General features: G+C 35.8%; 1 protein-coding gene across 1 annotated transcript in view; it reads left to right on the top strand.

Moving 5' to 3' along the window:
- ZBBX (zinc finger B-box domain containing) overlaps positions 1-13,300 on the top strand; it is a 116,784-nt gene that overhangs the window by 21,034 nt on the left and 82,450 nt on the right. Inside the window, exons 6-7 of the mRNA XM_059064171.2 lie at positions 370-479; positions 6,311-6,406. Of these exons, the coding sequence (XP_058920154.1) occupies positions 370-479; positions 6,311-6,406 (206 nt within the window). The remainder of the gene's footprint in view (positions 1-369; positions 480-6,310; positions 6,407-13,300) is intronic.

Below are 13,300 nucleotides of genomic sequence, written 5' to 3'. Positions count from 1 at the left end.
ATATAACATTTATTATAGAAGTTGTTCTGTGTGGACTTTAGTTTGATCCAGAGATGGGGCAGAACGCTATGGGAATTCTATCCAAAGCATAGTTTTTAACATTCTGTAATTTTACATGTCCAGTTCAACTGAGTTTACAGCAGAATGGATAAGGGTGGATATGTGTGGCCCTGTGGTCACAGGGGGTGGGAGGGAGACTGTGGGCTCCCTAGTCTACTGGGAAGATTAGACTTGGCTACATGCCATTCTTATTGGGCAACTAATATTTATATACTGTTTGAGAATTTAGAAATGTGCATAATTTCCTTTATCAATCAGAAAACTGAACATCGTATTTTAATGTGATTGGTTTTTTTTTTTCCCTTTCAGAGCCAGTGAAACAACCATCTAATTATAAAATGGCAAATTCTTCTGAACATGAAAAACCCAAGATAAAAGGGAAGGTCTGTGGGCAGTGTGAGAACAAAGCCGCTCTGCTAGTACGTACACTGGAATAAGATCAAACTTTCACATGGGCTCATACACCTGTCCCGACTTAACCTGCTTGGTAGCCATATCTTTTCCTTCATGACCATTACTAAGGGTGAAGTGTGCAGGCTGCCAGGAAAGGCCAATGCTGCACGATGCCCTGAATCCCATCCTCTCATTCTTGTTTAAAGACACCACCTAACTTTTGTCCTCTCTCCCTTGGATCGTGCCTATCAGCACAAGAACATGCTGCAGTATTTCCCGAACCAAAACTGGAACAGAAATTCTTCTTTGATCCTCACATTTCCCCTTGTACCCCTTTTAGTAACATTTCTAAAGAGTTGTCTACACTTGCTGTCATCACATTATCTCCTCCCATTCTCTTTCTCTCTCTTTTTTTTTTATTGAGGTATAATTTACCTACTGAGAAATGGACAAATCTTAAATGTATACACCCCCATCAAGATAATAGAATACCCCAGAAGGTTCCCTTGTGCCTTTTCCAATTAACTCCCACTACAAAGCCAACTACTATTCTGATTTTTAGCAGCATACATGTAGTGGTGCAAGACCTACTGAAATTTATATAAATGGAATCGTATGGTATGTATTTTTCTGTGTAAGGCTTTGTTGTTTTTCTGTATTCTTGACCTCTTAATGTTGGCGTGCCACAGGGCTTAGTCCTCAGGCCTCTTCTCTAGTCTGTTTATACTTGTTCGTTAGGTAGTTTCATCTACTCTCTTGGCTTTAAAGCCCATCTTTATTTTGATGGTTCCCAAATTTACATCTTTAACTCATATCTCTCCCCTGAACTTTCAACTCAGACTGCCTAATCAACACTGCTACTTGGATGTCTAACCAAAATCACTAATTAAATGTGTTCAAAATTCAACTCTTAATATTTCCCCATCAAATTTTCTCCCCCGAAGATCTCCTCATATCAATAAAAGTCAACTCAAACATTGCCTGTCCTGACAGCTCTTTATAAAATAGCAACAGCTGAGATGACTCTCTATAGTTTTGTGAAGCTGCCTCATTCATCTACATAACATTTATCACCCTTTAGTGTATGTTTGTTTATTTTCCACTCACCTACAAAGTAAATTTCATGAGAGTAGGGATTTACTTTTGTTCCCTGCTGTGTGCTTACCACCTTGAATTATGCCTGCAATTTAATAGGTACTCAACAAATGTTTGTTGAATGAGTCATTTCTTTAAAGCATTTCTGTTATTGAAAACACTGTTATCTTTGAAGCTAACTGAAAAGAAGATATCCAATATATTTTGCAATTAAAATATTATACATACCTAGGAAGCAGTTTTCCCCCAAAGAATTTAATGATTATGACTAATGTTTGTGGATCACTATAACTAATATTTATTAAATTTCAGAGAATTTAGTTATAATCACTTCTGGTTTAAGATTGTATTACTAGCCTTATTTCATGGCAGTTTTAACTGAGCTCAGAGAGTTAGAGTGCTGTAAGTCTGATAAAGCACTAATAATATTAAATGTAAAACCCTGGCTCTTGGTATAATGCTCTTACTTTTACATCATATATCATACTATTTTTCTCCTTACTTGATATGATGGTGGAATTTTAACAAGTTATACCTATCCAGAAAAGTTTAGAAAATATAAACAAATGCTAATATTCCTGAAGTTTGAAGTATGAAAGCTAAAAGGTCTTATGGCAGAACTGAATTGTTGGAGTCCACTGTTCATGATCTGAAAAAGTATTTGCATAGGAGCTATGAGTCAATATTTCTTACTAATCATCTTCTATGTTGAGCACTTTTTAAAGGCCATGGAATTCAAACAATATGGCATATGTAGATAAGATTTGACTAGGAAATAAAGGATCTGTTTTTCCAGAGAGAAAGAAAAGCAAGCAAAGGACATTCCCGGACAGTATAAATGGCATGTGCCTTGGCTGGAAAGCAGATGAGAGTGATGAAGTGTGTAGTGATTACAAAACTGATTTGCCTGAAAACTGTTGTAAATAGAAGTCGGGGTTTAGGCCCTAACCATTCTTAAAGAATTTACTAAGATTTAAGAAAAGATATTCTTTGATTTGAAATGAAAATAATATCCCATGATACTTGTTAAAAGCAAAAAAATTATTTAAAAATTCAAGCTCAGTAGATGTAATGAACTCTACAGTGTTGAACTCTGAGGTTACCTTGTGTTCTTAGCTTCCATCATTCTAGATGGTCATGCTGACTGGATAATCAGAGTCAACCTTTCTATATCTTATGACAGGACCTTAATCAGGGAAAATTGTATAGGGATGGGAGGTGGGGAGTAAAAGCTTACATTTTGGGGGTTTGAATCTCAACTTTACCTGTTGTTAGCTATGTGAACTTCAGCAAATGACTTAATTCTTTTGTTTCTGTCTTCTCATTTGTAAAATGGGATAAAACAGGTAACAGTAGTGTAATGACCTCAAAGTTATTGAGGATAATGGTTAATGCATGTGAAGTATTTAGCACTGTGCCTAGCACATTGAGAAGAGATAGTAAATTGTATGCCTTTTGTTGTTGGCACATTTTATATATGTTGCATTCATATATGTTGGTGGTAAAAATAAAACCCCAAATTTGCAGATTTCTTATTTTTAAAAGAAATTCCCGTGTCTTTAGGCTGTTTCTACATTAAAAAAGTGAAATGGATAGTTAAAAATTGCATATTAATTTGGCAAATGTGGATAATTTAATTAAACTCAAATGGATTCTGAAGGCTTAGCATAAGTGATCTAGCCTTGAACAAATTAAAAAATATTTGCTAAAACAGCACTTTAGTATTCCATCGTCAAAGAAGCATCTGTGATGGAATGGCATCCTTATCTATATTTTTAGTATGTTCCTGCCAATTATACAAACTACCTAAAAAGATTTTCCAGTTGGTGGTCATTTTAACCCAATTTAAATCCAAATATGCTTGTATAACAAAATATATAAGCTTACGCTGTGACTCCAGCTTTGATCTTCCAGTATAACATCCGTTTGGCTACTTTCATTGAAAGTCTATTGTTAGCAAATATTTGGCTTAGAATTATATGCTGAAACTGACTCTCAGTCCTCTATATTACATTGTAAAAATGGTGCCGAACATTTATGAGAAATTCATTAAAATATTAGCTGACATGTTGTAGAATACATTTTGAAGTCTACATTAATACAATAATACTTCCATATGTGTATGTGAAGTTATAGCTTTTAATTTTGCACTTAAAAATTATAGATTTAGATAATGTTTGTATCATCATTTCTCTAAGAGTCTATAGCTCTTGAAACAGGAGTTGAAAGGCTAGGATTAGTTCTCATACTAGGATTAGTATTTATTTTTCTTCCACTAAAATTATAAATCCAGTTCTGTGTAGCTATAATCACATTTGAAAAATATATTTGGATTTTGATAAATACCAGACCATGCAATCATTTGACATTTTGGATTTATTTTATTGTAGATTTTATGAAGGTTTTCTAATAAATGATTAATACTGAAATTAATGGTCAATGATTATTAGTAATGTGGGTCTTGGGTAAGAGCTTAAGCTTTGAACCAGACTCTGGGGTTGAAATCCTGTCTCCTTTAGCTGTATGACTGGACAAATTCTCAATCATTATGTTCCTTTGTTGCCTCGTCTTCACAATGGAGGTACAATGGTCATGCTAACCTTATGGTGTTATTGTGAGAATTAAATGAGATGGAACATACGAAGCCCTTAGAACAATGAGTAAGTGCTCCCTGAATGTTGTGGATATTGTTATTGTTATTTGACCCTTCCTTTTTAGTTTCATTTTAGTTATATACAACTTCCTACTCTTTTAACCTATTTTTGGAGTGTTGTCCTAATCATTTCATATTTAATAAACATGGCTACATTATTGTAGGTAATTGAATCATCATGTGGGAACTTGCAATACAATTTTAAAAAGTTAATGGACTCTTATTGGGTTTTATTTAATTTTTTTTATTGAAGTATAGTTGAGTTACAATGTTGTGTTAATTTCAGGTATACAGCAAAGTGATAGATATATATTCTTTTTTAAAAAATTAATTTATTAATTTATTTATTTTTGGCTGTGTTGGGTCTTCGTTTCTGTGCAAGGACTTTCTCTGGTTGCGGTAAGTGGGGGCCACTCTTCATCGCGGTGCGTGGGCCTCTCACTCTCGCGGCCTCTCTTGTTGCGGAGCACAGGCTCCAGACGCGCAGGCTCAGTAGTTGTGGCTCACGTTGCCTAGTTGCTCCACGGCATGTGGGATCTTCCGAGACCAGGGCTCAAACCCATGTCCCCTGCATTGGCAGGCAGATTCTCAACCACTGCGCCACCAGGGAAGCCCTGTATATATATTCTTTTTCAGATTCTTTTCCCTTATAGGTTATTAAAAATATTGAGAATAGTTCTCTGTGCTATACAGTAGGTCCTTGTTGGTTATCTATTTTATATATAGTAGTGTGTATCTGTTAATCCCAAGCTCCTAATTTATATCCCCCTAAGTTTAGTCTCCTTTTCTTCATCCAATACACTCCAGTGCCTTCTTACTCCCTGTGTGGTCTGCACCCAGCAGTTGCATGGGCATCACCTGGGATCTTGTTAGAATGCAGGATCTTGGGTCCCATTCCAGACTTCCCAAACCAGCGTGTGCTCTGTAAGGAAATCCCAGGAGATTTGTATGCATGGTACAGTTTGAGAAGTGTCACTGAGTTGCGCATCAGGTCACCAGTGACCCGTACAAGGCAGAAGAATCTGGTCTGTCTCTCCCCAGTCTGCCCCAGCTGCTTTATGCTTATTATACCCTGAGAGAGGGGAGAGGAAGGAGGGGGAGAAGGGTGGTGGGCACCCTAAAGGGAGAGGAAATGAAAGAGAGCTAAAGGGAGTGTGAGCTCCTTGGCAGACTTTCTGTCACTCTCTCTCCAGGCCTCATGCTTTCTTATTTGTACTACTGAATGTTCTCAACCTAGGCCGAACTCAAGAAAATGGGGGCTACTAGCCATTTGCACTATTTTTTTACCATACTGTAAAGGGTGTTAGAGTGGCTGTACGTCTGCACAGTAGTAATTACTCTTGCAGTAAAAATTCCATTTCCTTTTCTCATTTTCATCCTTGCTTGGCACCATCATAGGTAGAGGTAGATCACATTCTCCAACTTATCCGCAAATTTAAAGAATGACATTTTAGCACCATAGAGAACTTACAAGACAAATATACACTTGTCTGTAACCATTTCACCAGTCATAAACATTGCTGACATGTTGATGAAGATCCATCCAGTTTTTTTTTCTTATACTTTTTTTCCTTTGAGGAATCTTCTAAGAATGCTTTTAAAACCACATTTTGAGAATCACCAGTGAAGTAGTGCCGTTCAAAGAAGACTGTGTGGATTTTTGGAGACAAATAGTATACACATCCTTTGAAACTAATTGTGTCATGTAAATCCATACAGAAAGATAAAAGAACTCATAATGAAACATTTTTGACCCAGAGATACTGCTGTTAATTTTTACCAGGTTACGAAGTTTGATCTGAGGTTGCCATTTTTTTAGTGATTTATTCAGAAATTGTACATACATACATGCACCTAACACATATATCTAAAACCTACTTACAGCTATTATATTTATTTTGCTATGAGAGTAGTTAAAGTTTACAAGTTAATTTTTCTCAGAGTTACATCTTAACTGGGACAAATGTTCCGTTTCCTTGGGCTTCTCAATTCTGCTGACATCTAGGTGTGTAATTGGAGAAGTAAAGATGACAGCAATGAATTTTTTATGCAAATATTTTCTCAAAGTCATATTTTATAAGATTGTATGATTTTTCAATATCTTTTAAGGTATGCCTTGAATGTGGAGAAGATTATTGTTCAGGATGCTTTGCTAAAATTCATCAAAAGGGGGCACTGAAACTCCATAGAACAACTCTTTTGCAGGTATGACTTTTTAAAACTCTTTACTTGTAGTGTATTTATAAAATGTTTCAACACAAAGACATATAAAACATGTTTAATTATCTAGAACTTAGGATGATTTGCATTAATTTGTAAAATTCTATTATCTACAGTCTTTACATATAACTTAAAATTATTTTACTGAATGCTAATCTGGATTTTATTTTGCTGTTTAAACTGTGCTTTAATATAGCTCCTGAAACACTTAGCTTGATTAGAGTTTTTACATTACACATTCAATCTGTGAACTTGACATTTAAAAATTAGACAATATTTTAATCTATTGTGGTTTCAAATGAACACACGATTTGTTTTAAGTATTATTCTATCTAGTTTATAAATAGAAATCTCGTTTTCTTCTCATGTTTATTTAAAAAAAATTTGTCTTTAATTTTTCCTCCCCCACTATTTTTTAAATAAGCTTATCTCTCAGGTTTCTACTTTTCCTCCTACATATCACAAACTTTTATTTATCCTCATATAGTTGTTGTTTTTTGAAATGCCTAAACTCAAACCCTGTCAGATGGCTTTAAGATTCTAATACTTAAAAAATAAATATGGTTAAATATTGATATAACATTATACCAGTTAACGTTTGATGATACATTGTTTTGTCATAGATTTCATTCATTGTGCATAGCACTGACCCTACACAGATGAATAACACTAGGATCCTCCTCTTAAGGACCTGGAAATAAAAGTGAGAATCGAGTACCTTGTATAATGGATTGAAGGATTAAATATTATCTTGTAAATTTTAATATTGATATTATCTGTATTTAGAAGGTAGACTTCAATCTACGTGTTGCTTCAACATATATAAATATTGGTAGCTCTCACAGATGCTGATGACCCAAGTCATGATAACCACAAAGCATAAAACTGACCTTACTTTTATCAGTATTTACCGGAAGTCTGTTAACTTTTGAGTGGCTAGTCAGTGTTTAGAGCCTTCTGGCAGAAGTGATGGAGGGAAAACAAAAAGAAATCCAGCAACTACTCCCCTGCCTCAGGAAGTATCCTAAGACTGGACAGTCATAGGAAATGAAAATTAATGTATACAAAAGTGAGTGTAATTGTTAATATGCAAATAATATAGAATTTAACTAAAGGCACTCCACTGTAAGGGTAAGGAGTGTAATTATCCCAGTGTGAATTCTTAGAATTTTCCATTCAGTGATTTATTCAGCACATTTTCTGAATTACCGCTTAGTGAATTTAGGCACTGTGCTAGCTGGTGTGGAGGGTACAAAGAAGAATCAGACATGGCTCCTTCCCTCAACTTCAGTATTTGACCTTCAAGATTTATCTAAATCGGATTCTCTTTTCTCTCTCCCTTCCTTCCCCTCTCTCCTCTCTCTCAGTCCTCGCCCCCGCCCACATTCAATTTCAGAACACTGTCAGACTTTGCCATGATATGGTTTATTGTAATCCAGAGGCAGATATGACATGGTCAAATCATGCTTACTAAAAGTAATGTGACATAGCATATTATAGTAAACACTGAGTGCTTTTCTATTCCATGTTAATGTCATTAAAATGGATATATTTGATATCTTAACATAAAAGAACATGATTTTTGTAAATTATATTCTTATAAAATTCTAAATGTGGAATTGATGCTGAAGTGAGAGGATTAATATTTACTGAATATAAGCTTCATCTCATCCCAGCATCACATTTTCTAGTTTTGGTTGCAGGGGAGGAAAGGTTGGTAAGCCAGAAATAGTAGAATGGTATTGAAGTTCCTAGTGAATTTCTAATTGTAGAAGATGCATTCATCTCTAGAAATTAACATAAATGAATTTCATAATATGTATACAAATCAAAGAGCATAGCAAGTAATAATGAATCCTTGAGAGTTTTTTTTCAAATACAGGGATTCTCTTATGTATATATTTTAAAGTTAAATAATGATAAATAACTATATATCTTCTATATTTATGTTACTCCTCTGGATTGCCCTCTAGTCTGTGGAGACCAAACTTGCTACTTGGTGCTATCTTGAGGATTTTCCTGGGAAGTTCATTGTCTGCTGAGGAAGTCAGATTGTGAGGCTGACCCTTAGAAAAGAGCAAACAGAGACCACCTGTATTGGGAGCTAAACATACATGGTTACTACTCTCTTTGTATATAACATCATTTTATGTACACAGATTTCTAAGTAATGAAATACTTTGAAGGAGCTATCTTTTTTTACATAATTCAAGTAAATTTGACCCTTTATTTTTTTCAACTAAAATTTTAAAATTAAAAAAAAGTTTTTTTTAGAGGAAGCTATTTCAGAATATATAACCTACTCCCTCCGATCTTAGTAAAGTGTACAGTGGACAGAGTCTCACTATATATTGGTGACTCCTGCCCATTATGTTGACCAGTAGCTGTTATAACAGTTAATAGGAGGTCTCAACTAGCTGATGTAATATGTGTCGCTACACATTCATCCTCAGCGATTTGCTCTTCTGGTTAGTACTTTATTTTTGCTTCTCTATCATGGCCTTATCCATTCTCTGCCATCCCATCTTGAATTTAATCAATTGTCCCATTAACTATCTGCCATTTTCTTATTATTTCTGTCTACTATTTAGCCCTTTTTTTTTTTCAGTCATCTTGCTTTTCTTCTTCTTGTTTCCATCATTCTTCCCTGTGCATTAAGGTAAGGTTCTTGATGCTGTTGTGTCTTGGCCTGATGGCCATTGTTCAGCAAGTGGATACCTCTTTCTGTTTAGCCCTAATTAACGAGCCATAGCATTTTTAGTTTTCCACCACTTTGGTAACTGTCAAAGTCATGAGATTTTTTTTTTTTTGTACACATGTAACATATAATATTGTACAGCAACTGTATCTCAATTTTAAAAATACGCAAACTGTGAAGACAAAGAAAAAGAAGTCATGAGATTTTGTTTTTTGTTGACTATTGAATTCATACCTAATCTGAGAAGTTAGAGCAGACATCTTATATCTGAATATTAAGCATTACTATATAAAAAGCAAGCATTCTAGGCTAATGACTGCTGTACTTTATATTATTTAACCTATGTTGGCATTTCTGGTTATTATGAAGAATAGCTTATTTTGAGTGTTGTTAATCATTTCAGCCCCCAGCCTACATACCAGTGAGTCTTTACAAAGTTCACAGTCAGTAGGGACCATTTTGTCCTGGCATATCTTGTTTCACTTAAGAGATAAATCCCTGAAAAATTGAAGACAAACTATTACCATTTCCATGTTGACTAACATAATTTCAAAGGGTCTTTCTTTTGATTTACGATTGATTAATACTTGGAAGTGATTTCAGCACAAGTTTTTTTTTTTTTTAACCTTCTCTAACCTCTGTGAAATAGTTAATTATCTGCAAAATGATGTGTAAATTCATGAGGGGAATTACTAAGGATGAAAATTCTACTTCTGTATTTAGAATGATTTTCAACACTAAGGGTTAAAACAAAAGGTTTTTTCACTTGGTAAGCCTCACATTGGTGAAAAATAAGGCCTCAATATATCAGGAATTCCTATTTCCTTTTAACAGCAAAAGATCAAAGAAGAGACAAGGTTAATCAGAGATAAGGGAAAATAGGAGGAAAAACAAACAAAAGGCATTTCATTGTGAAGTATGACATGCGCAAGGGGAGGCTGGATTAAGAAAATCATTAATAGATTCTGGAATATATATTTTCTTAATTAGAATGGAGATTTTCTTAACTGGAAAGGAGAGACCTTGGGAAGATGGGTGGTTAGTAATGAGAGAAGAGATAACTGAGGTAGAATTTTTATGTTTTCTAATATGAGGCATCTATATGCAGCGTTTTCACTTTTTTATCTACAAAGTAAGGTATACCTACATAAATATGGATTATAAGTGGGAATATTTGTTTGCTTGAACATAACTACAGGAAAATAATTACCAGGCAGAACCTCAGTTATCATAATACTATTTATGCTTTCCAACTTTGGTAGAAAAATGGTAGATTTTTTTCTTTCATTTGACAATGACCAGTATCAGCTTTTAGGCTCACACTACCATTATTCTGTAATGTTCAGGATAATACAGTAATTTTAGGCCATAGCTGGTCATTTGGATAATATCGTGGTTGCTTACTTGGATGATGCTAATGTACGCATTTTAAATGCTGTGTACACACATAATGTAGATGCTATGTGTGCCACGCAGATCTTCTTTAGAAATGAGACACTCACTACCCTAGCTGCCTGGAATGTTGCCTGCATTTGTATCATAGTTGAGTCTCTCCCCTGGAATTGACTTTGCCCAAAGAGAACTGCCACCTGCAAGCCTACACTCCATCCCTGGAGGCAGCCCGTCCTCTGGGCCAATATGTGGTCTGTGTTAGGGTACAAATACCCAGCTACCTCTTGCCTCAATTGGGGACAACTCCGATGGGCCATCACAGCTCCTCCCTTGGGATTGGCAATTGCATCAAATTCAACTCTCTTCTTTGCCCAGTTCTGCTTCCTTCACTCACCCACAGGTGTTCTTCTCACAGAACTCCCCAGTAAAAGTCAGGCAGGCAAATCTCAGAATTTGTTTCTTGGTCAACCTGACCTGTGACAATATGTAATTCAGAATGAGATTACAGTACAGATAATTGTTGGCCAGTTTTAGAGTGTACTGCAATTTTTGAAGGGCAATATATAACATCTCTTTCTTCACTTTCCATGTTCTAAACCAATTGAGAAATAGGTATTAGAGTCAGAAAGTAGAAATCAAAATATCAGTTTTATTATTGATACAATCAGAATTGGTGGTTGTAGCATGGGTGTTCAGACAGATCAGCTTCCTGATATTTCCTGGAACTGAACTTTTTGCCCTCCCCCCCACCCCAATGTTATAGACTTTTCCCTTTGACAGGGCAGGACCTACCCAGAAAAACTCCTTAGTGGAGATCTAGACTGGAATACATCCCTCTCTGGACAGGTAGCCCTTGGAGAACCTGGAAGGGGCAGAGGTCAGCACACTCACTTTCTTCTCCCAGTCTCACAAATAAGATAGAAATATAAGGTTGGGGAGTAAATGTTCTCTCAAAAAGGAATTATCATAAATTCACATGATTTTAGAGTCCAGATAATGTCAATATCCTAAAAAAATTATAAATTTGCTATTTATGAATGTGATTCAATATGATTTTAACTTTGAACTTCTGTCAAAGGATTTTTTAAACTATATTGTTATTGACTTTTTACTCTTTTATCTCTTCTGATAAATTTCACATCTTGTAAGGAGAGGAACTATTTCTGTCATGTTCATCACTGTATTAGTGCTTAACATTGTACCTGGCATGTAAAAATCTCATTTTTGAATGAGTGAAAGCATGAATAAATCCTGAATGATATGATCAAGCTCGTGAAATAATTTATAATTACATTTTAAATGGCAAAGTTTATTTCTCTCTAAATTTTGAAAACCGAAGATTGGACAATTAAAAGAATGTATGGGACTTCCCTGGTGGTGCAGTGGTTGAGAGTCCGCCTGTCGATGCAGGGGACACGGGTTCGTGCCCCGGTCCGGGAAGATCCCACATGCCACGGAGCGGCTGGGCCCGTGAGCCATGCCCGCTGGGCCTGCGCGTCCAGAGGCTGTGCCCCGCAATGGGAGGGGCCACCACAACAGTGAGAGGCCCGCGTACTGAAAAAAAAGAACGTATGGTTATATATTATGTTGAAAGGTTAAGAAAAGCTTTTCCTCTTGTGTCTGAGAATTTGACCTTTAGTTAACTTTCCAGCCCTTTTCCTGGGAAACAGACAAAGGTCCTAATGTCACCTATGTTCCTAGACAGAATATTCATGGTAAACATGACTCCTCATTGGCAAATTGCATCTAATGGGAGGACTATAAATACTTGGGGTAAGCCACAGCTCCCTGAACATGGCGAGCTTTGTAGCTGGCACGTGGGCTGTGGGGCTCTGGAAACCTGCAGATGGGGATTGACTCTGGTGGGAAATAAGGCTTCTAAACCAGGTCTGCCCCTCATCTATCTGAGCTGTACTTCTGCGTGAACTATTGCAAGACTCCCAAGAATAACAACTGATGCCATCCCCTTGGTAAACTGTTGTTCCTGTTCTTATCCTTGTGAGCAGACTGTTGCCAAGAGTGGTTTGCTGACAGCCTGGTGAGTCTGAAAGTTTAGTTTACCCAGGTAGACTCCTTGGAGGGCATTGCAGTTAAGTCTTTGATTAACCAAAATTTCTAAAGACAGAATGATGGGTTACCCAAAAGATAGATCAAGAGCACTTATAGAGGCATCATAGACAAGAATTTTTTAAAAACAGTTTTATTAATATATAACTCACATACTATACAACTTATCCATTTAAAGTTTATAATTCAATAGATTTTAGTACATTCACGGATATGTGCAACTATCACCACAGTTAATTGTAGAACATTTTTATCACTTCAAAAAGAAATCCTGTACCATTTTGCTACTATTCCCATCCCCCCTACCATCCTCCCTGTAATTCCCCTGGCAACGACTTATCTACTTTTTGACTCTATGGATTAGCCCATTCTAGATATTTAATATAAATTGAATCATACAATATGTGGTCTTTTTGACTAGCTGCCTTTACTTAGTATAATGTTTTCAAGTTTCATCCATGTTGTGGCATGTATCTGTGCTTCATTTATTTATGGCCAAATAACATTCCATTGTATGGATATATCACATTTTGTTTATCCATTCACTGTCTGATGGACATTTGGATGTTTCCATCTTTCGGCCATTATGAATAATGCTGCTGTGAATATTTATGGACAGGTTTTTGTGGGCATATGTTTTAATTTTTCGTTGTTATATCTCTAGTAGTGAACTTACTGGGTTGTATGGTAACTCTAATATTTGTTTGAGGAACTGCCAGAGT

Source organism: Kogia breviceps, chromosome 5 (assembly GCF_026419965.1).
Source record: "Kogia breviceps isolate mKogBre1 chromosome 5, mKogBre1 haplotype 1, whole genome shotgun sequence".
Classification (NCBI taxonomy): Eukaryota; Metazoa; Chordata; class Mammalia; order Artiodactyla; family Physeteridae; genus Kogia; species Kogia breviceps.
This window is presented reverse-complemented; position numbering and strand designations above follow the sequence as displayed.